Source organism: Saccoglossus kowalevskii, chromosome 1 (assembly GCF_978046115.1).
Source record: "Saccoglossus kowalevskii chromosome 1, keSacKowa6.1, whole genome shotgun sequence".
Lineage (NCBI taxonomy): Eukaryota > Metazoa > Hemichordata > Enteropneusta > Harrimaniidae > Saccoglossus > Saccoglossus kowalevskii.
Genome location: NC_140641.1, coordinates 2,350,128 through 2,374,516, shown reverse-complemented (window position 1 = coordinate 2,374,516; position 24,389 = coordinate 2,350,128). Strand labels below are relative to the sequence as shown.

The window sequence follows — 24,389 nt, the reverse complement described above, 5'->3', positions numbered from 1 at the left end:
GGTCTGGGTGCCTTGCTACTAGCATAAGTAGATTTATGGGTCTGGGTCCCATGCTACTAGCATAAGTAGATTGATTGGTCTGGGTGCCATGCAACTAGCATAAGTAGATTTATGGGTCTGGGTGCCTTGCTACTAGCGTAAGTAGATTTATGGGTCTGGGTGCCATGCTACTAGCATAAGTAGATTGATTGGTGAGTTTTTAGATGAAAATGCTCTGGTATAATGAGCAGACCTGATTCGTTTTTGGTTGCAATCCACATACATCAATGGCCTAATTTGCATATTAATTAGCCAATCTTAGGCCTTTTCACCTTTTTTCTCAAGAACTACCGATTTTAGTGAAACTTGTTACATTCATTGTCTTAAATACAACATACAATTACTGTTGTGATATTCATAGTCACAAACATCCACTACAGTACTACACAAACAAGTTAAAGGAAAAATGCTTTTAGCAAACCATGGCTGGAGCTGTTTACTATACAGTGAGACTTTAGTGAGACAGTGTGGTATCACAATTACAATATCATCATTACCTTTGAAATCATTGGATCATAGTATATGCTGATTTCACTGCCTTCTTCTATTCCACTATCACAACGAACATTATGCAAATGAGTTGGATCCTTGTAAGCATATAAACGACCAATAGACGGCAACCCAAACTGTTTGTAGGGATCCTAACAAAAACAAGCAAAACACTTTATGGCTATATGATTACAGTACAGTATATATATTGGTAATATATTCGTAATTGACTGTATAGTAGATATGTATTGGCAATTGACTGTATAGTAGATATGCATTGGCAATTGACTGTATAGTAGATATGCATTGGCAATTGAATGTATAGTAGATATGCATTTGCAATTGATAGTATAGTAGATATGTATTGGCAATTGACTGTATAGTAGATATGTATTGGCAATTGACTGTATAGTGGATATGTATTGGTAATTGATGGTATAGTAGATATGTATTGGCAATTGATGGTATAGTGGATATGTATTGGCAATTGATAGTATAGTAGATATGTATTCGCAATTGACTGTATAGTAGATATGCATTGGCAATTGACTGTATAGTAGATATGTATTGGTAATTGATAGTATAGTAGATATGTATTGGTAATTGATAGTATAGTAGATATGTATTGGTAATTGACTGTATAGTAGATATGTATTGGTAATTGATAGTATAGTAGATATGTATTGGTAATTGACTGTATAGTAGATATGTATTGGCAATTGACTGTATAGTAGATATGTATTGGTAATTGACTGTATAGTAGATATGTATTGGCAATTGATGGTATAGTAGATATGTATTGGTAATTGATGGTATAGTGGATATGTATTGGTAATTGACTGTATAGTAGATATGTATTGGCAATTGACTGTATAGTAGATATGTATTGGTAATTGACTGTATAGTAGATATGTATTGGTAATTGATGGTATAGTAGATATGTATTGGTAATTGATGGTATAGTAGATATGTATTGGCAATTGATAGTATAGTAGATATGTATTGGTAATTGACGGTATAGTAGATATGTATTGGTAATTGACTGTATAGTAGATATGTATTGGTAATTGACTGTATAGTAGATATGTATTGGTAATTGACTGTATAGTAGATATGTATTGGCAATTGACTGTATAGTAGATATGTATTGGCAATTGACTGTATAGTAGATATGTATTGGCAATTGATAGTATAGTAGATATGTGTTGGTAATTGACTGTATAGTAGATATGCATTGGCAATTGATGGTATAGTAGATATGTATTGGTAATTGATGGTATAGTAGATATGTATTGGCAATTGACTGTATAGTGGATATGTATTGGTAATTGATAGTATAGTAGATATGTATTGGCAATTGACTGTATAGTAGATATGTATTGGCAATTGATAGTATAGTAGATATGTATTGGTAATTGATGGTATAGTAGATATGTATTGGCAATTGACTGTATAGTGGATATGTATTGGTAATTGATAGTATAGTAGATATGTATTGGCAATTGACTGTATAGTAGATATGTATTGGCAATTGATAGTATAGTAGATATGTATTGGTGATTGACTGTATAGTAGATATGTATTGGCAATTGACTGTATAGTAGATATGTATTGGCAATTGACTGTATAGTAGATATGTATTGGCAATTGACTGTATAGTAGATATGTATTGGCAATTGATAGTATAGTAGATATGTATTGGTAATTGATGGTATAGTAGATATGTATTGGTAATTGACTGTATAGTAGATATGTATTGGCAATTGACTGTATAGTAGATATGTATTGGCAATTGATAGTATAGTAGATATGTATTGGTAATTGATGGTATAGTGGATATGTATTGGCAATTGACTGTATAGTAGATATGTATTGGCAATTGATAGTATAGTAGATATGTATTGGTAATTGACTGTATAGTAGATATGTATTGGCAATTGATGGTATAGTAGATATGTATTGGTAATTGATGGTATAGTGGATATGTATTGGTAATTGACTGTATAGTAGATATGTATTGGCAATTGACTGTATAGTAGATATGTATTGGTAATTGACTGTATAGTAGATATGTATTGGTAATTGATGGTATAGTAGATATGTATTGGTAATTGATGGTATAGTAGATATGTATTGGCAATTGATAGTATAGTAGATATGTATTGGTAATTGACGGTATAGTAGATATGTATTGGTAATTGACTGTATAGTAGATATGTATTGGTAATTGACTGTATAGTAGATATGTATTGGTAATTGACTGTATAGTAGATATGTATTGGCAATTGACTGTATAGTAGATATGTATTGGCAATTGACTGTATAGTAGATATGTATTGGCAATTGATAGTATAGTAGATATGTGTTGGTAATTGACTGTATAGTAGATATGCATTGGCAATTGATGGTATAGTAGATATGTATTGGTAATTGATGGTATAGTAGATATGTATTGGCAATTGACTGTATAGTGGATATGTATTGGTAATTGATAGTATAGTAGATATGTATTGGCAATTGACTGTATAGTAGATATGTATTGGCAATTGATAGTATAGTAGATATGTATTGGTAATTGATGGTATAGTAGATATGTATTGGCAATTGACTGTATAGTGGATATGTATTGGTAATTGATAGTATAGTAGATATGTATTGGCAATTGACTGTATAGTAGATATGTATTGGCAATTGATAGTATAGTAGATATGTATTGGTGATTGACTGTATAGTAGATATGTATTGGCAATTGACTGTATAGTAGATATGTATTGGCAATTGACTGTATAGTAGATATGTATTGGCAATTGACTGTATAGTAGATATGTATTGGCAATTGATAGTATAGTAGATATGTATTGGTAATTGATGGTATAGTAGATATGTATTGGTAATTGACTGTATAGTAGATATGTATTGGCAATTGACTGTATAGTAGATATGTATTGGCAATTGATAGTATAGTAGATATGTATTGGTAATTGATGGTATAGTAGATATGTATTGGTGATTGATAGTATAGTAGATATGTATTGGTAATTGACTGTATAGTAGATATGTATTGGCAATTGATAGTATAGTAGATATGTATTGGTAATTGATGGTATAGTAGATATGTATTGGCAATTGACTGTATAGTGGATATGTATTGGTAATTGATAGTATAGTAGATATGTATTGGCAATTGACTGTATAGTAGATATGTATTGGCAATTGATAGTATAGTAGATATGTATTGGCAATTGACTGTATAGTAGATATGTATTGGCAATTGATAGTATAGTAGATATGTATTGGCAATTGACTGTATAGTAGATATGTATTGGCAATTGACTGTATAGTAGATATGTATTGGCAATTGACTGTATAGTAGATATGTATTGGCAATTGATAGTATAGTAGATATGTATTGGCAATTGATAGTATAGTAGATATGTATTGGCAATTGACTGTATAGTAGATATGTATTGGTAATTGATAGTATAGTAAATATGTATTGGCAATTGACTGTATAGTAGATATGTATTGGCAATTGACTGTATAGTAGATATGTATTGGCAATTGACTGTATAGTAGATATGTATTGGCAATTGATAGTATAGTAGATATGTATTGGCAATTGATAGTATAGTAGATATGTATTGGCAATTGATAGTATAGTAGATATGTATTGGTAATTGATGGTATAGTAGATATGTATTGGCAATTGACTGTATAGTGGATATGTATTGGTAATTGATAGTATAGTAGATATGTATTGGCAATTGACTGTATAGTAGATATGTATTGGCAATTGATAGTATAGTAGATATGTATTGGCAATTGACTGTATAGTAGATATGTATTGGCAATTGATAGTATAGTAGATATGTATTGGTAATTGATAGTATAGTAGATATGTATTGGCAATTGACTGTATAGTAGATATGTATTGGCAATTGACTGTATAGTAGATATGTATTGGCAATTGACTGTATAGTAGATATGTATTGGCAATTGATAGTATAGTAGATATGTATTGGCAATTGATAGTATAGTAGATATGTATTGGTAGTTGACTGTATAGTAGATATGTATTGGTAATTGACTGTATAGTAGATATGTATTGGCAATTGATAGTATAGTAGATATGTATTGGTAATTGATGGTATAGTAGATATGTATTGGTAATTGACTGTATAGTAGATATGTATTGGCAATTGACTGTATAGTAGATATGTATTGGTAATTGACTGTATAGTAGATATGTATTGGTAATTGACTGTATAGTAGATATGTATTGGTAATTGATGGTATAGTAGATATGTATTGGTAATTGATGGTATAGTAGATATGTATTGGCAATTGATAGTATAGTAGATATGTATTGGCAATTGATAGTATAGTAGATATGTATTGGTAATTGACTGTATAGTAGATATGTATTGGTAATTGACTGTATAGTAGATATGTATTGGTAATTGATGGTATAGTAGATATGTATTGGCAATTGACTGTATAGTAGATATGTATTGGTAATTGATGGTATAGTAGATATGTATTGGCAATTGACTGTATAGTAGATATGTATTGGTAATTGACTGTATAGTAGATATGTATTGGTAATTGACTGTATAGTAGATATGTATTGGTAATTGATGGTATAGTAGATATGTATTGGTAATTGATGGTATAGTGGATATGTATTGGCAATTGACTGTATAGTAGATATGTATTGGCAATTGATAGTATAGTAGATATGTATTGGTAATTGACTGTATAGTAGATATGTATTGGCAATTTATAGTATAGTAGATATGTATTGGTAATTGACTGTATAGTAGATATGTATTGGCAATTGACTGTATAGTAGATATGTATTGGCAATTGATAGTATAGTAGATATGTATTGGTAATTGACTGTATAGTAGATATGTATTGGCAATTGACTGTATAGTAGATATGTATTGGTAATTGATGGTATAGTAGATATGTATTGGCAATTGACTGTATAGTAGATATGTATTGGCAATTGATGGTATAGTAGATATGTATTCGCAATTGATAGTATAGTAGATATGTATTGGTAATTGATGGTATAGTAGATATGTATTGGCAATTGATAGTATAGTAGATATGTATTGGCAATTGATAGTATAGTAGATATGTATTGGTAATTGATGGTATAGTAGATATGTATTGGTAATTGACTGTATAGTAGATATGTATTGGCAATTGATGGTATAGTAGATATGTATTCGCAATTGATAGTATAGTAGATATGTATTGGTAATTGATGGTATAGTAGATATGTATTGGTAATTGACTGTATAGTAGATATGTATTGGCAATTGATAGTATAGTAGATATGTATTGGCAATTGATAGTATAGTAGATATGTATTGGTAATTGATGGTATAGTAGATATGTATTGGCAATTGACTGTATAGTGGATATGTATTGGTAATTGACTGTATAGTAGATATGTATTGGTAATTGACTGTATAGTAGATATGTATTGGTAATTGACTGTATAGTAGATATGTATTGGTAATTGATGGTATAGTAGATATGTATTGGCAATTGATGGTATAGTAGATATGTATTGGTAATTGACTGTATAGTAGATATGTATTGGTAATTGACTGTATAGTAGATATGTATTGGCAATTGACTGTATAGTAGATATGTATTGGTAATTGACTGTATAGTAGATATGTATTGGTAATTGACTGTATAGTAGATATGTATTGGCAATTGACTGTATAGTAGATATGTATTGGCAATTGATAGTATAGTAGATATGTATTGGCAATTGACTGTATAGTAGATATGTATTGGCAATTGATAGTATAGTAGATATGTATTGGCAATTGACTGTATAGTAGATATGTATTGGCAATTGATAGTATAGTAGATATGTATTGGTAATTGACTGTATAGTAGATATGTATTGGCAATTGACTGTATAGTAGATATGTATTGGCAATTGACTGTATAGTAGATATGTATTGGCAATTGATAGTATAGTAGATATGTATTGGCAATTGACTGTATAGTAGATATGTATTGGCAATTGATAGTATAGTAGATATGTATTGGTAATTGACTGTATAGTAGATATGTATTGGTAATTGACTGTATAGTAGATATGTATTGGCAATTGACTGTATAGTAGATATGTATTGGCAATTGATAGTATAGTAGATATGTATTGGCAATTGACTGTATAGTAGATATGTATTGGCAATTGACTGTATAGTAGATATGTATTGGTAATTGATAGTATAGTAGATATGTATTGGTAATTGATGGTATAGTAGATATGTATTGGTAATTGATGGTATAGTAGATATGTATTGGCAATTGACTGTATAGTAGATATGTATTGGCAATTGACTGTATAGTAGATATGTATTGGCAATTGATAGTATAGTATATATGTATTGGTAATTGACTGTATAGTAGATATGTATTGGTAATTGATGGTATAGTAGATATGTATTGGCAATTGACTGTATAGTAGATATGTATTGGCAATTGATAGTATAGTAGATATGTATTGGTAATTGATGGTATAGTAGATATGTATTGGTAATTGACTGTATAGTAGATATGTATTGGCAATTGATGGTATAGTAGATATGTATTGGTAATTGATGGTATAGTAGATATGTATTGGTAATTGATGGTATAGTAGATATGTATTGGCAATTGACTGTATAGTAGATATGTATTGGCAATTGATAGTATAGTAGATATGTATTGGTAATTGATGGTATAGTAGATATGTATTGGCAATTGACTGTATAGTAGATATGTATTGGCAATTGATAGTATAGTAGATATGTATTGGTAATTGATGGTATAGTGGATATGTATTGGTAATTGACTGTATAGTAGATATGTATTGGTAATTGACTGTATAGTAGATATGTATTGGTAATTGACTGTATAGTAGATATGTATTGGCAATTGACTGTATAGTAGATATGTATTGGTAATTGACTGTATAGTAGATATGTATTGGCAATTTATAGTATAGTAGATATGTATTGGCAATTGATAGTATAGTAGATATGTATTGGCAATTGATAGTATAGTGGATATGTATTGGTAATTGACTGTATAGTAGATATGTATTGGTAATTGATGGTATAGTGGATATGTATTGGTAATTGACTGTATAGTAGATATGTATTGGTAATTGACTGTATAGCAGATATGTATTGGTAATTGACTGTATAGTAGATATGTATTGGCAATTGATAGTATAGTAGATATGTCTTGGTAATTGACTGTATAGTAGATATGTATTAACAATTGATAGTATAGTAGATATGCATTTGCAATTGATAGTATAGTAGATATGTATTCGCAATTGACTGTATAGTAGATATGTAGATATGTAATAGAGTAACACACCTCAGCATAGACTCGACATTCAAGTGCCCATCCATTAATAGGAACATCTGTTTGTTGGACTGAAAGGGCATGTCCACTAGCTACACGTATCATCTGATGTACAATATCAATACCTGTAATACATTCTGTTATGGGATGTTCAACCTGTAAATGAATATATCTGCAATAAGAATCACACATGAAAGTCACACACACACACACACACACACACACACACACACACAGGACATTGACATAGAACCCCTCCCGGGCCTACAACCAGGGTGTGCAAAATAATAGTTTTAATTTATTACATTACAAAAGAGCCATTTTTTTTGGTCAAAATTATGTCAATTGAATTTTTATTTTGCTAGTAAAAATGGTACACAAAGGTGAGTGAAATACTGGTAATACCTTCATACCTTGGCAGCTAACATGACAATGGGGTTGTTTTAGTCATTACAAAATGTGATGCAAGGCATTTCATGAGCTATTTAGTATGACTACTAATAGCTACATGTATTTAGAGAATAGAAGACAAATAGTTGAACAACATTAAAAATCTTCACAGATTATTATGTAGTATATATTAGCAACATACTAATTACCTGTAACCTTGTATTCATTTCCAAAAAAAAGAAATTTTTTTTAGAATCCACTAAAAACTCGACAGTTCCTAAAAAAAACAAAAAAAAGTCACATTAGCACATTGACGACAAATTCTGATGGCAAACTTTGTATATTTACAATTGGTGTAAATGGTGGGTATCTGATTATGTAGTCTCGCTATTCCCACTTTATCAAGAAACAAATTGAATTATATGCTTCAATAGCAGAAATGTCACCTCAAATGTTAATGTCAACTCCAAGAGCTAGTAAGCGGACACATGCCAACATTAGGATTTTGTTCTAACATTTTGTTTTGTACTGCCATGAAAGGCAGCCACTGCAAGAAGCCATCTCTAACACTATTTCTCAACTGCCATAAAAGATGACTCTCTCCCAGACTGCCATAAATGATGACTCTCTCTGAGTTTGCCATGAAAGATGACCTTCTCTCAGCCTGCCATGAAAGATGGCCATCTTCAAGATTCCTGCAAAGTGGTCACACTCCAGACAGATAACCATTTCCTGGACTCTGTTGCAAGGTAGACCTAACCATGACCTTCCTTGCATATCCCAACAGTTAGGATTCAGTGAAATCAGCAAGATTAAAGAGACAAAGAAAAGAAGATCCATAATACATGTATCTGATGGCCAATGGAAAGTAACATTGTGATGGTCAATGTAGTGTCTAATTACTCCAGTACATGTGTGTATCACAGCCAAGTGAAAGCTAGTGTCTAAAATGGTTGATATTTACCTGCTGTTTCATATCCCACAGCCTTTGCCAATGAGACTGCTTGAGTACCCATAGCTTTACGAGTAGCTGGATCTAAAAATGTGCTGGAAAAAAAATAACAAGTATACCAGTAGAAAGTACACAGCAAATAAGGGTTTTAATAACAAGCAGTCTGTTTTTGATTTTTAGGACGTTCTGGTTAGGCTGGGTCATCTCAAGCATTCATTGATACGTGTTCTGTTAAAGTAAAAATTTGAATCTTAAACAAGCCATGCATGGCACAGTCCCAGTTAGTTATCAAATTTAGGATGTATAGTTTTGTTTATAGTAATATCGCTGGAATATAACCATGTCAGGAATATGATTATGATGAATGTCCAACATTAAAATGATTGACATTTGTATCTGATCGTCAAACGTGTACTTGTCCATATTGAGAGATATTGCAGCATTAATTAAAACAATATAATATAATTCCCTTTATCATAGTTTGTTTCAATATAAATATGCATTGTCATAATTAATTTTGAATACAAACAAGTTTTGGGGTTGAACCAACAGTGGGGAATCAGTCTACCGAATGTCCTTAAAAGATGTAAATATCTTACAAAAACATTGGTGCTTTATTTTAAGGGACATAATTTCCAGCTTTCTTCAAAGTAATTCAGATATTTTAGAATAAAAACAAATGTCTCATTGCAAAAAAAAAGTGCTGCATTTAGATGTGAATAGATTCATAAAACATGCAAGATAACAGAAAATTTTAGCTGGCTTTAGTCCAAGTATTTTGTACAGGTGTCTGTCAAAAATAAATGATTCACTGAGACAAATATGAACTGCCTCATTGTGTGACTACTGTATTATATGAAAAGTAAAAAAAAAAACACCCTTTATGAATAGCTATCATGTTGCAAGCTCTGCTTTGTATGCAAATTAACTTAAATAGTTAGTTGGTGTCCAGTGGAGGGAGAAGTCAACAGTACTGTTGCCTCCTGAGAATCTACATCTTCAAACACTGCAATCTCTGAAGTGCGTTTTTAAACTAGTATTATAAAAACTATCATTCTGTTCTAATAGCTGAAACATATTCCTGTGAGTTTTCATTTGTCGAATGAACTGTTTGTCAAATACAGAATACATATATTTTAGAATAATTTTCTTTTTAAAATGTGGATGAAATGTTTTGCTTTTAATGTATTTTTTATGTATTGTTTTTGATTTGATAAGTTTTGACTAAACAGATTTTCTATTAGCTTCAGATCTTGATCATAGTTAGGCACCCAGTTCATAGCAGTGCTTATATTGATTTTCTGACATCTTGTTTTCTGTAAAGATTTTATTGGTAGGTTTGCAAATGTGTATCAGACTGTGCAATCTCTCCATGAGTTGGTTTTGAAACCCAGTATGGGATTCTGAGATATATTACCAAGGATATTATTACAAGATAAATCATTTGCTTCATTGAACACATACAACAACAGTGACCTTTGATGTGTATCACCAGTAATCAGTCAAGTAGAAACAGTCAAAATATTTTATCAGATTTTCATACAGGACATCTGTTGTTCAAACTCAGGGAAGAATTTATACTGATGAATAAGGTGACCAAGTTTGATAAAGTTTGGAATAGAATTAGTAAAGTTATTATGCACACAATAACAATTATTAACGACGATGACAACAACAACAACAACAACAACGATGACGACGACGACGACGACAACGCCGGACAAAATTTTTCCCTTCCATCTTTGATGGTACGGGCAAGGTAAAAATACATATATATATTTATAACATGGTGTATAATGAATATATAATAATCAGTCAAAGCATGGCAGAGATATGGCTCTAGAAGCCCATTCATTAAAACAAAATGGCCAATAGTCGGCCATTTTGAATCCGATCTGAAAAATAAAATGATGTGCATCAGGAACTCATAACGTCTAATGTATGTACCAGGTATGAATGAAATCTATCCATAGATGCCAGAAATGATTGATGAGTCAAATGAGTACTTGTCCTTATTGAGAAATATTGCTCTGGAACAGCATTTATTAAAACAATATGGCCATCGGTTGGGCATATCCATAATATGATGTATAGTGAAAATATAAAATTTGAACATAATCTTAAAAACAAAATGATGTGCATAAAGGTCCCCCCATAATGTCCAATGTATGTACAAAATGCATCCATAAACGACCGAGATCTAATTCCTGAATGCAAAAAATGCTTGATTTTAAGAGTGTGAAGACAGTGGTCGGTTTGCATTCAATTTACGTACGTTTCGCATTCATTTCGTATTCTCTCACATTGTTAAATTAGCTGAAATTGCGATATACAGTACAGTTCTCGCGGAAGCTTTGGCTTCACTTCAGCTTCACTTCAGCATCGCATCATTATGGCATTGTTATGGCTTCAGCATTGCTTCAATGTCGCGACATTAAAAAGTTAGGCTGTTATAGCTTCGCTTCATTGTGGCCTCATTATGGCGACAATGTGGCATCAGCATCACTTCATCAAACAAAGAAGTACAGAACTCATTTCGCCCAACCTCTAGCCCGCTTCCGCTTTTCATTCGCTCGCTTTTGCGACCGCTTGTTGAATTTTCACTTTATTTTCGACTGTGCAAAAAATTCGGACTACTAACAATTTTCTGGTTTTTATAGATCACGGTTACTAGTTTAGTAACCTTACTAGTTTAGTAACCGTGCATAGATGTTAAACAACCGTCGAAAGTTCAAATACTTTTGGTTTTAACTATCTATAATTATATGCACGCAATCTGACCCTTTGACCTAGATTTAGCTGGGATTGACTATTTTATTTTAAACAATATTCTGACGTGACGCACTGCTACAAAATGTATTTCAACAGAAGTACGACATGGTTGTCCGGGTTTCTTTTCCTGACTGTGTTGAGTTTTCGATTTGTATAATTATTGTTATTTCCCCCCAAGGAGAACACAAGCTGAAGGACCATGAAGCTAAATAGAAGTCCGTTAATAATTTCATTTGTTTGAAATGTCTACCGACCGTGTCCCAATAATTTGTTTGGAATATCGATCCCCGTTGGTTTCTCCAAACGGTCCCAACGTCCATTATTCAACACAATCAGCATTTATTTATCGTAATTCATGGGGATCATGTCCCGTAATTTGCGGGCTGTAAAACCAAATAATTAAACATGTACTATTTATTATATATATTTTTTTACCTCGTGAAACTACAACACAGTGTAGAGTTGTCGCGTTGAAACAATGGCCTTGAAATTGATGGAACTTCAATTATCCATTTCTCACCTTGAAATAAAATAAAAAAAATCCAAGAGCATCGGGGGATACATTATTAACCAGTCTTACCAATCGCTAGCTTTGTTTTATTTAAATCCATAAAATTCACGAGTTTTTCGACATTTTTTGGCAACTTTTGCGCTAAAAATGGTTGAAAATGTGGGTGTGGTTCCTTCGCAAAGTCCCTTTGATAATACGGACAAATATGGTTACGTGACCCAGGTCGTGCTCCGATCAGGTGACTTTCAGCAAATCAATGATGTTGTAACAAAGCATATTTGACGCTAATTGAAGGGTCGTCGTACTGTCCAATCTCCGGCGTCGATTCACTGTGCTGTGACAGGCTTCACAATCATTCACTGAAAAACATCGGTATATTTTGACAAACGGCTGGGATTTGACCTCAGTTCAAAAAAAGAAAAAAGAAAAACTAGGCTGAGATACAAATCAGTTTTGCAAGTTGGGAAATAAGGTAAACCAGATTGGGGTCGATGATATTTAGTATCGAAGGACTTCCGTGTGTATAATGAGTTTCAAATTGTTCATCGACTGGTCACCAAATATTTACGGCTACAACTAAATGAACACTTTTTCTGAAGCCCAATAAATTATTTCTGCACGTCAAGTGTAGACTGGCGCAGTCGGGGCAATTAATTTGTTTTTGTAGTTTAAATAAAATAAAAAAAAAATCGCGAGGTGTTAGCGCGAAATCCCCGTGACTGCGAAAATTTGGCGATTTTTTTTATTACAAAACAAATTAATCGCCCCGACTGCGCCAGTCTACGTCAAGTGCTATTCGATTTTTTTACCAGGCCTGTGGCTCGTTTTTATTCGAAAATATTTTTTTGTGAGAATACTTTTAAAGTATGTATAGATCAGGCTCAGGTCACTGATCGTGACTTAATTTTGAAAATTGTATGTAAAATTTTACCAGACCGACGCCATCACAACAATCCAATCATAGTTGGAAATGTACACACTTGTTTTGGAACTTTGTATCAAGATGGCAGGCGACAAAGCCAGGCGGCATTCGCATGTTTTGCATGTATAAGTAGTCCGGGCATGGGATCGGACTTTGCTAAAACTAAACGAAACACAGAAAAATACCACCAAAATGAGGAATCTGAATCTGTTCTCTTACCAGCAAATAAAATGAACGAAAATAAGGTAATTTTATAACAAGAACAGTTTCATTTCGTATAGCAAATTGTGTTGTTTTCGAACGACGATTGCATCGTTTTCCTTGCAATCAATATGACACTTGTCACCTTGCAGATTGCAATGTACTTCACATAGTTTTTGGTACCCAATACTCGCAACATTAAATAATTAAACAAGATATCTTTTTAAAATGTCATTTTACTCTTGGTCATATTATTTTATTCCCCTTACCGCTTTGAATTTCAAATTGATTACATATCGAACTTCTGTACATGTGTTTTTTCTCTACTGCCTTTCCATGTGAAAATAATGAGGTCATACTCATGTCACAATACTTTGAAGCTGATGCCATGTTGATGCCATGAAACTGCGAAGCTGAGGCCACGATGATGCAACAAAATAAGAGACGAACACAGCTTCAATTTTCAATGACGCGAAGCTGATGCCACAATGATGCGATGCTGAGGCGACAATGAAGCCACAAAAGCGCTTCCGCGAGAACTGTATCGACATTTGATAGGTATTTCAATGGACTTTTCAATCGAATGTGAATTGTACGCGAATCAATCACGAATAAAACCGAACACTGTCTTCACACTCATTTTGATTTTGATGATTTATCAGCACAAAAATGGCCTCCATTCGTCACATTACCCGCATTTCAATGTGCCTAGGAATGTCCCTGCACAAGTCCCAGTTTTTGGAATGCACCAAAATATTAGGGTTGTACAAACCCGTTTGTTTACCTAATCATACCTACCAGAAAGACTGTGGAAATAATAAATTCCATTTATTACTCGTAGGCTTATCTGATTATAGCCCCAATCGGAAACTATTAGGGAATATACCCCGTTCACAAAGAATACCTTAGGGGAGCATTTCCTATAGAAAAAAAACCCTCTCCTAAGGGGCCACCCTGCACGCGCAGGGTGGTCAAGCATAAGAGGCATGATGCGCTATTCTCACAAAAGTTTTTGCTGCCACAACGGGCCGTCGGAAGCTTGTGGGGAGGTGGGCGATTTCCAGAGACTTTCTGGTAGGTATGATTAGGTAAACAAACGGGTTTGTACAACCCTAATAGTTTACTACATCACCTACCAAAAGTCTGTGGAAATAATATATTCTATTTATTACTCGTAGACAGAGTAGCATGCTCACCGGAGGTGGGGAAGTTCCGACAGCTGAAATGTATATTTTTCGACCCCAAAAAAGAAGATCCAAAATCCTAAAAATGATAAATCTAAAGCTACTCACCAACAAGGAGTCTCGTCCCAGGATAAACTGACTCTTCAGGGACCGGGTGCCCGAGGGTAGACCCCCCCAATTTAGGGAGGCTACTAAAGCCGGTCAACTGAACAATAATGCATCTCATGAAATTTAATGCATCAAAACAGTATATTGCTAGGGTTCGATAGCGCTGAACGAAAACCGGTAGCATCAAGCAAAAGAGGCTGGTTTCGGCTGAAGGCACTATCGAGCTAACGCTTTCGCACATTGAGCCCTTTGGTGATGCGGGCTGGGTCAGCGAACACAGTCTGACCTGTCACCACTGGACCCAACCTGTAGAGAATCTCCTGCAGCGCATGAAGGTCACTCAAGTAATAGTTAATGAAGACATTCGGAGATCTCCAGAACCCTGCTTAAAGCACATGCTCGAGCGAGGCCACAGACATCAAAGCCAATGATTTAGCTATCCCGCGCACCTCATGTGCCTTAACCTGGTGGCGTTCCAGATGAACTGATGAAGAAGCAGTTAACTTATACGCTTCCATGACCGTATCAACAATCCACCGCGAAATGGTGATATTCGAAGCAGGGCGGCTCTGTTTACCCGGCCCATGACAGACAAACATGCGCTTCTCACTGCTCCTAGACACCTTGGTGCGATCGCAGTACCGGCTCAAGCTCGAACCGGGCAATCTGTTCCTGACGGTCCTCCTTGCCCACTATGTAAGTGAGGCATGGGAAGACAATTGGCTCAGGGTCGCACCCTGGGATTTGATTCTTGGTAAGAAATCCCAGCTGGAGCTTTAGAATAACTTCCGAGTTCATAAAGGAGGCACATCCGTCACTAAAGAACACCTGATGCCAGAGCCAAAAGAAAAAAAACTGTTTTCATAGTGCCTTATCCATAGGCTCAGAGGGGGGAGTGTCGTAACGTCAACAGAACTAACGACAAGTCCCAGTCAGGAGGATTCGTTAGCCCCTTAGTGTGGCATCTTCGAGCGGAAAAACTAAAACAGTTGAATCATAATAGAGCTCAAAGCCAGTTTCAGTCCAGCAGATTCTGATAAAACTGGGAATAAAACTGACCGATATCCAAAAATTGTCGATATAGATTTCCCTTGATTAAACAAATAAAGATAAAAAAAATCGGCTACCTTGCTAATAGAGGGACTGAGATGATCAATCTCCCTTCCGTCACACCAATCATAGTACAGTTTCCATCTGGAATTGTACAACCGTCTGGTGTCGTCCGACTGTGCCGAAGCGAGTAACTTGGACAACTCTGCAGAAAAGCCTTGTGTTTGCACGAGTTTATCGATAGCCTCCACACGTGAAGATTGAATAGCGTGGGACTCATTAATAGCGTACCGTCCAGCTGGGACAACAGATCTGGAAGATCCGGCAGCTCCACGGGCGACTCGACTAGAAGTTCCAGCAACAACGGGAACCAGACCTTTACTGGCCAATTGGGCGCCACCAAGGTCAAAATTAACTTCTCCAACACCAAAAGGAAGGGTGGAAATGCATAAGCATCTATGTGGCTCCATGAAATCTATAGAGCATCTGTGGCAAATGCGCTTTTCTCCGGGAGGAGTGACACATACGTCGGGAGCTTGGCGTTCTGGTATTTGGCAAACAGATCTATCCGGGACCTGTCCCAGAGACAAAAAAGCCGGTCCGCCACCCATTGGGGGATCTGCCACTCAGTGTTCTGGAATCAAATAAGTCTTGAGAAGGCGTCCGCAGCGCTGTTGCATATCCCTGGAAGGTGGTGAGCCAATAGCTCCACTTGGTTCTCCAGGCATCAAAGGAGAATCTCCTCTGCTAGCTTCGACAATGTGGGGGAACGTGTGCGACTTCCTGAAAATGTACGATGGTCTGCAACTTCAACCAATTAATGTGGCGGTCCCAATATGCGGCCACATCCCCTGGACCTGAAGGTCTATCAGATGACTACCCCATCCCTGGAGCAACGCATCTGTAATGACAGTCAGCGAGGGAGTCGTCTAATCGAGGGTTACACCTGTTTCCAAGTTCTGTGCGTCCTGCCACCAAAGGAGGGCCGCCATCGCTTGATCCGACAGTTGAACCCTGAACGTCAAGTCCCGCATGTGGACTCAATAGTCCAGTAAGCACCTCTGAATCAGACGAGACCGGAGAGCTGCTAATGGAATCAGACGATGAACTGATGTCATTTTGCCGATAAGTCGCATCAGTTCACTCATTGACGCCGATCCCGTCGACCGGAGTTAACCGCACGTGCTCCACTAAGACCTCCCTGTCTCGGTTGTGTATTAACCAGTCGTCGAGGTATGGGTTGAGATAGACCAACGACTGGTGTAGCAGCTGGGTCACCTGTCTTAGCACTCTGGTGAAGACGTAGTGTCATGCACAGACCGAAGGGGAGGTCGGTCAAACTTGTAGACTTTGCCCTCTATTGGGAATCTGAGATACCAGCTGCACGAGTGGTGAATGGGAATGTGGAGATAAGCGTCGCTCGAATTCAGCGACGCCAACCAATCGCCCGAGAGCACTGACAGAAGTACCGAAGCGGGTGTTTCCATCCGTAAACGCTCAAGTTCCACAAACCCATTCAGCCGACTGCAGTCTAGGAATGGACACCACCCCGTCGAACTTTTGGGAACGCGGAAGATGCAGGAATAGAACCCTGGTGATACCCGGGGGTTCCCCACTAGGCGTATTGCCCTTTTTTCCCAGAAGGCTTGCTACTTCCTGTCGGATAGTCTCCCCCTTGACCTCGCCCCTCGGCAAAAGACCTGAGGGAGGGTGAGGAGTCAGAGGAGGAGACTGAAAAGGAATCCGATACCCACTCAACACTACTTCGAGCGTACTGGGACAGGAAAACTTCCTGCACCAAGCTGGTATGTGCTGCATAAGGCACGATGCCACGGGAAGGAGCGAACAAGGGTTCGGAGCTTGTGCTTCCCAAACTCCATCCTCCAGAATGAGAGGACAAAGAGGGGGAGACTGAGCTCAGGGACCCCGGGGAGGGAGACCCAGAGTCGTACCACCATCCATGTCTGGGCAGCCGGCGAAACCTTCAAAGAGACTTTGCAGCCCCCAGAAGTGTTGGAACGGCCGCCACCAACACCACGTTTCTTGGGCTTTCATTGACGCTTCCCGCTACTAGTCTTCTGCCCCTTCGAAGGAGACCATGAGCGCTTTGATTCTCACCGGTTGAGGCTCCAAGCGGCGGACTTGTGCTGCCTTGCAGTTTTGGTCTGACCCGTTGACCAGAAGGACTAGCTACCTTAGCCAACAGAGGCGATTGCTTCAATTAGATATGCTGATCTTCCGCAACCGCCAAACCATTCACCGCATCAACTAACCGGCCACCAAATAGCTGATCACTCCCCCAAGGCCTTCTTCGCAGGCGATCAAACTCATCTCCCGCTGGAGTAAGTTAGGAGCACAGACTCAGAACTGCCTCACGCTCAGCCGAAACCGCTCCTGCCACGAGGGCAGTATGAACTTGCAGGATATCGCACATGGCGACTCTCTGCGCCACCAGGAACTGGCCCATCTGCCAGAGGATCAAGGTTCGTTGCTCAGCACTCAGACGGTTGGAACTTAGCAAGGTGAGGTGATGCTCTAATGCTAGAGAAACCCATTCTAAAAAATTGATGGGTCAAAAATCCGCTCGTAAAGCCCTATGCACTAGTAGGCTCTGGTGCCGATCAAATGACCACGCAATGAGGCCTTCCCGATCCGCACAACCCGCCTTAACAAACGTATGGGTACCGGGATCAGGACAGGGAACCCGTGGAGAAGGCAGTGGTACCGCGCAAGTGACTCACTCAGGGGAACCAGCGACGGTTTGCACAGCCCCAAAGGGGTATCGATTGACCCAACAAAAGGGATTGAACGTGACTGCTCCGTAACCAGGTTCAAGCTGTTTGTCCTTTTCCCCCCCGAAAGGTACCAATCCCCCCTCCATCGCCCTCTGAGCCCCCTCCATCGCCCTCTGAGCCCCCTCCATAGCCTGGGTCACACGAGGTGCCCCTGTACAGGGGTACCAACACTGGAGTCCCCTCCCCTTGCAGAGTCATAATAAGGGACACTCTGAGCGGCTTGGGAAGACGCTCCCCTTCCCATTGATGTGAATTGTCCCCACACTGACCCTCTAAAGAAGAGATCACTGGGAGAAAGGGACACACCTGACCCTAGCCTTGTTGGTGGAGATACAGGCAATATCTCAGCGCCAGTCGATGTGGTGACTGGGAACTTCGATCTCCCCGCAAAAGCAGTTGACTGATGTTCGTTAGCCTCGGTAATATCTGGTGCGGGAAGCCAACTCAACAATGGGAGAATTTAGATCCACTATCGGTGTTCCCATGCTATCAACGCCCTTTCCGTTACCCTAACGGTAAACTGTTCTGACGGTCTTGTCTCAATCATCGACCCCACCACCTTGAGCAGGGAGTCAGATCGTGACAACTCTCCCAAATTCTTGGGTGTCGACCGGAGGTGAGCCTCGTGGTGACTATCAAGCATAAAAAAAGATTTCTCACTCATAGAATCAGACATACTAGCGCTAGCGGCAGTGAGGGATTTTCCCTTTCTTTCCAGGACCTCTACCAGCTTTAGATCGCTTGCCTTCAGCCTTCCAACCCACTTCACAAATGAGCCACATTTTATGGTCCCATAAATCACAAATCCCCTCAAGGAGTCCCTGAAACAATTAAGGCAAGCGTGACAACACATATGAGGATCCCACTCGGGCATTAGCGCGAAGTAGGAAGAGCATGTCCTACGTTCCGTCTGAGGCGAGACGTTCGTAGCCTTTTTTGGGGATTTGGGCATATTAGCGTCTACAAAAATGATGTAAGTGAGGCGAGAAAAAAAAAAAAAAGAGGAACGAGTAAATTCATCGCGCCAAAATTCGGTGAAAGTAAACTGAGCCAGCAATTCAACTAAAAAACAGGTAAAAACGGGCCCCCTAATAATGGAAAGCCTTTACCGTAATGAGTAGATCACCACACTAGAAACTCTAGTAATTCTCAGTCAGAAAACTGTAACCTGTCTTTCAGCGTGCTTGTAAAAAGCGGAGTGTAAAAATATAGCTGCTATTGCTTAAGTGGAAACGAAAGAGAATATCGGATCACGCCTCTTATGTGTGACCACCCCCCTCGCGCTTAGGAGAGGCCTTTTTTTTCTATAGGGAATGCTACCCAAGGTGTTCTTTGCGAACAGGGTATATTCCCTAATAGTTTCCGTTTGGAGCTGTAGTTAAGCCTACAAGTAATAAATGCAATTTATTATTTCCACGGACTTTCACGTAGGTGATGTAGTAAACTGGGACTAATAACTGAAAATGAGGTTAATTTTCTGCAGATGATCAACATAATGAACTTGCCAGGCAAATTTAAAAATTTTTATCCTACATTTAACTTTTCATAATGTTCCAAATTAATATTTTAGAAAGATGTAGACAAATTTCAATTTTTCACCAGGATATCAAAAATGAAAAAAAAAAAAAATTGGCTTCAATAGACATTTTTCAGGAGTCCAAAATGTTATGAAATATGATCAAAACTGACATTATTATACTGGTTTCTGTGAAGAGATTCACACAAAGCAATACCTAGGAGCTTCTTCAACTACTTTCTGATTTCTTCTCTGAATGGAACATTCACGTTCGTTTAAATAAACAGCATTTCCATGTTTGTCAGCTAAGACCTAAAAAAAAACAGAAATTGACATTTAAAATCTAAACTATTACCTGTATTTCAATGTGCCTAGGAATGTCCCTGCATAGTCTATGGGAGAACACATTACCTGTATTTCAATGTGCCTAGGAATGTCCCTGCATAGTCTATGGGAGAACACATTACCTGTATTTCAATGTGCCTAGGAATGTCCCTGCATAGTCTATGGGAGAACACATTACCTGTATTTCAATGTGCCTAGGAATGTCCCTGCATAGTCTATGGGAGAACACATTGCCTGTATTTCAATGTGCCTGGGAATGTCCCTGCATAGTCTATGTGAGAACACATTACCTCTATTTCAATGTGCCTAGGAATGTCCCTGCATAGTCCTTGGGAGAACACATTACCTGTATTTCAATGTGCCTAGGAATGTCCCTGCATAGTCTATGGGAGAACACATTACCTGTATTTCAATGTGCCTAAGAATGTCCCTGCATAGTCTATGTGAGAACACATTGCCTGCATTTCAATGTGCCTGGGAATGTCCCTGCATAGTCCTTGGGCGAACACATTACCTCTATTTCAATGTGCCTAGGAATGTCCCTGCATAGTCCTTGGGAGAACACATTACCTGTATTTCAATGTGCCTGGGAATGTCCCTGCATAGTCTATGGGAGAACAACATTACCTGTATTTCAATGTGCCTAGGAATGTCCCTGCATAGTCTATGGGAGAACACATTACCTGTATTTCAATGTGCCAGGGAATGTCCCTGCATAGTCTATGTGAGAACACATTGCCTGCATTTCAATGTGCCTGGGAATGTCCCTGCATAGTCTATGGGAGAACACATTACCTCTATTTCAATGTGCCTAGGAATGTCCCTGCATAGTCTATGGGAGAACACATTACCTCTATTTCAATGTGTCTAGGAATGTCCCTGCATAGTCTATGGGAGAACACATTACCTGTATCTCAATGTGCCTGGGAATGTCCATGCATAGTCAATGGGAGAACACATTACCTGTATTTCAATGTGCCTAGGAATGTCCCTGCATAGTCTATGGGAGAACACATTACCTGTATTTCAATGTGCCTAGGAATGTCCCTGCATAGTCTATGGGAGAACACATTACCTGTATTTCAATGTGCCTAGGAATGTCCCTGCATAGTCTATGGTAGAACACATTGCCTGTATTTCAATGTGCCTGGGAATGTCCCTGCATAGTCTATGGGAGAACAGATAACCTGTATTTCAATGTGCCTGGGAATGTCCCTGCATAGTCTATGGGAGAACACATTACCTGCATTTCAATGTGCCTAGGAATGTCCCTGCATAGTCCTTGGGAGAACACATTACCTGTATTTCAATGTGCCTGGGAATGTCCCTGCATAGTCTATGGGAGAACACATTACCTGTATTTCAATGTGCCTAGGAATGTCCCTGCATAGTCTATGGGAGAACACATTACCTGTATTTCAATGTGCCTGGGAATGTCCCTGCATAGTCTATGTGAGAACACATTGCCTGCATTTCAATGTGCCTGGGAATGTCCCTGCATAGTCTATGGGAGAACACATTACCTCTATTTCAATGTGCCTAGGAATGTCCCTGCATAGTCCACGGGAGAACACATTACCTGTATTTCAATGTGCCTAGGAATGTCCCTGCATAGTCTATGGGAGAACACATTACCTGCATTTCAATGTGCCTGGGAATGTCCCTGCATAGTCTATGGGAGAACACATTACCTGTATCTCAATGTGTCTAGGAATGTCCCTGCATAGTCAATGGGAGAACACATTACCTGTATTTCAATGTGCCTGGGAATGTCCATGCATAGTCAATGGGAGAACACATTACCTGTATTTCAATGTGCCTAGGAATGTCCCTGCATAGTCTATGGGAGAACACATTGCATGCATTTCAATGTGCCTAGGAATGTCCCTGCATAGTCTATGGGAGAACAGATTACCTGCATTTCAATGTGCCTAGGAATGTCCCTGCATAGTCTATGGGAGAACACATTACCTGTATTTCAATGTGCCTAGGAATGTCCCTGCATATTCTATGGGAGAACAGATTACCTGCATTTCAATGTGCCTAGGACTGTCCCTGCATAGTCTATGGGAGAACAGATAACGTGTATTTCAATGTGCCTAGGAATGTCCCTGCATAGTCTATGGGAGAACAGATTACCTGCATTTCATTGTGCCTGGGAATGTCCCTGCATAGTCTATGGGAGAACAGATTACCTGTATTTCAATGTGCCTTGGAATGTCCCTGCATAGTCTATGGGAGAACACATTACCTGTATTTCAATGTGCCTAGGAATGTCCCTGCATAGTCTATGGGAGAACACATTACCTGTATTTCAATGTGCCTGGGAATGTCCCTGCATAGTCTATGTGAGAACACATTGCCTGCATTTCAATGTGCCTGGGAATGTCCCTGCATAGTCTATGGGAGAACACATTACCTCTATTTCAATGTGCCTAGGAATGTCCCTGCATAGTCCACGGGAGAACACATTACCTGTATTTCAATGTGCCTAGGAATGTCCCTGCATAGTCTATGGGAGAACACATTACCTGCATTTCAATGTGCCTGGGAATGTCCCTGCATAGTCTATGGGAGAACACATTACCTGTATTTCAATGTGTCTAGGAATGTCCCTGCATAGTCTATGGGAGAACACATTACCTGTATTTCAATGTGCCTGGGAATGTCCATGCATAGTCAATGGGAGAACACATTACCTGTATTCCAATGTGCCTAGGAATGTCCCTGCATAGTCTATGGGAGAACACATTACCTGTATTTCAATGTGCCTAGGAATGTCCCTGCATAGTCTATGGGAGAACAGATAACCTGCATTTCAATGTGCCTAGGAATGTCCCTGCATAGTCTATGGGAGAACACATTACCTGTAGTTCAATGTGCCTAAGAATGTCCCTGCATATTCTATGGGAGAACAGATTACCTGCATTTCAATGTGCCTAGGACTGTCCCTGCATAGTCTATGGGAGAACAGATAACGTGTATTTCAATGTGCCTAGGAATGTCCCTGCATAGTCTATGGGAGAACAGATTACCTGCATTTCATTGTGCCTGGGAATGTCCCTGCATAGTCTATGGGAGAACAGATTACCTGTATTTCAATGTGCCTAGGAATGTCCCTGCATAGTCTATGGGAGAACAGATTACCTGTATTTCCATGTGCCTAGGAATGTCCCTGCATAGTCTATGAGAGAACACATTGCCTGTATTTCAATGTGCCTGGGAATGTCCCTGCATAGTCTATGGGAGAACAGATAACGTGTATTTCAATGTGCCTAGGAATGTCACTGCATAGTCTATGGGAGAACAGATAACGTGTATTTCAATGTGCCTAGGAATGTCCCTGCATAGTCTATGGGAGAACAGATTACCTGCATTTCATTGTGCCTGGGAATGTCCCTGCATAGTCTATGGGAGAACACATTACATGTATTTCAATGTGCCTAGGAATGTCTCTGCATAGTCTATGGGAGAACACATTACCTGTATTTCAATGTGCCTAGGAATGTCCCTGCATAGTCTATGGGAGAACAGATTACCTGTATTTCAATGTGCCTAAGAATGTCCCTGCATAGTCTATGGGAGAACACATTACCTGTATTTCAATGTGCCTAGGACTGTCCCTGCATAGTCTATGGGAGAACAGATAACCTGTATTTCAATGTGCCAGGGAATGTCCCTGCATAGTCTATGGGAGAACAGATTACCTGCAGTTCATTGTGC

The 24,389-nt window shown here is 38.2% G+C and overlaps 1 protein-coding gene across 1 annotated transcript in view; it reads right to left on the bottom strand.

Moving 5' to 3' along the window:
* The window catches only part of LOC144355182 (propionyl-CoA carboxylase alpha chain, mitochondrial-like), a 71,908-nt gene that overhangs the window by 23,917 nt on the left and 23,602 nt on the right, over window positions 1-24,389 (bottom strand). The window contains exons 9-13 of the mRNA XM_085498331.1: window positions 20,539-20,633; window positions 9,275-9,357; window positions 8,520-8,587; window positions 7,933-8,076; window positions 537-680 (exon numbers count right to left, since the gene is read on the bottom strand). Of these exons, the coding sequence (XP_085354457.1) occupies window positions 537-680; window positions 7,933-8,076; window positions 8,520-8,587; window positions 9,275-9,357; window positions 20,539-20,633 (534 nt within the window). The remainder of the gene's footprint in view (window positions 1-536; window positions 681-7,932; window positions 8,077-8,519; window positions 8,588-9,274; window positions 9,358-20,538; window positions 20,634-24,389) is intronic.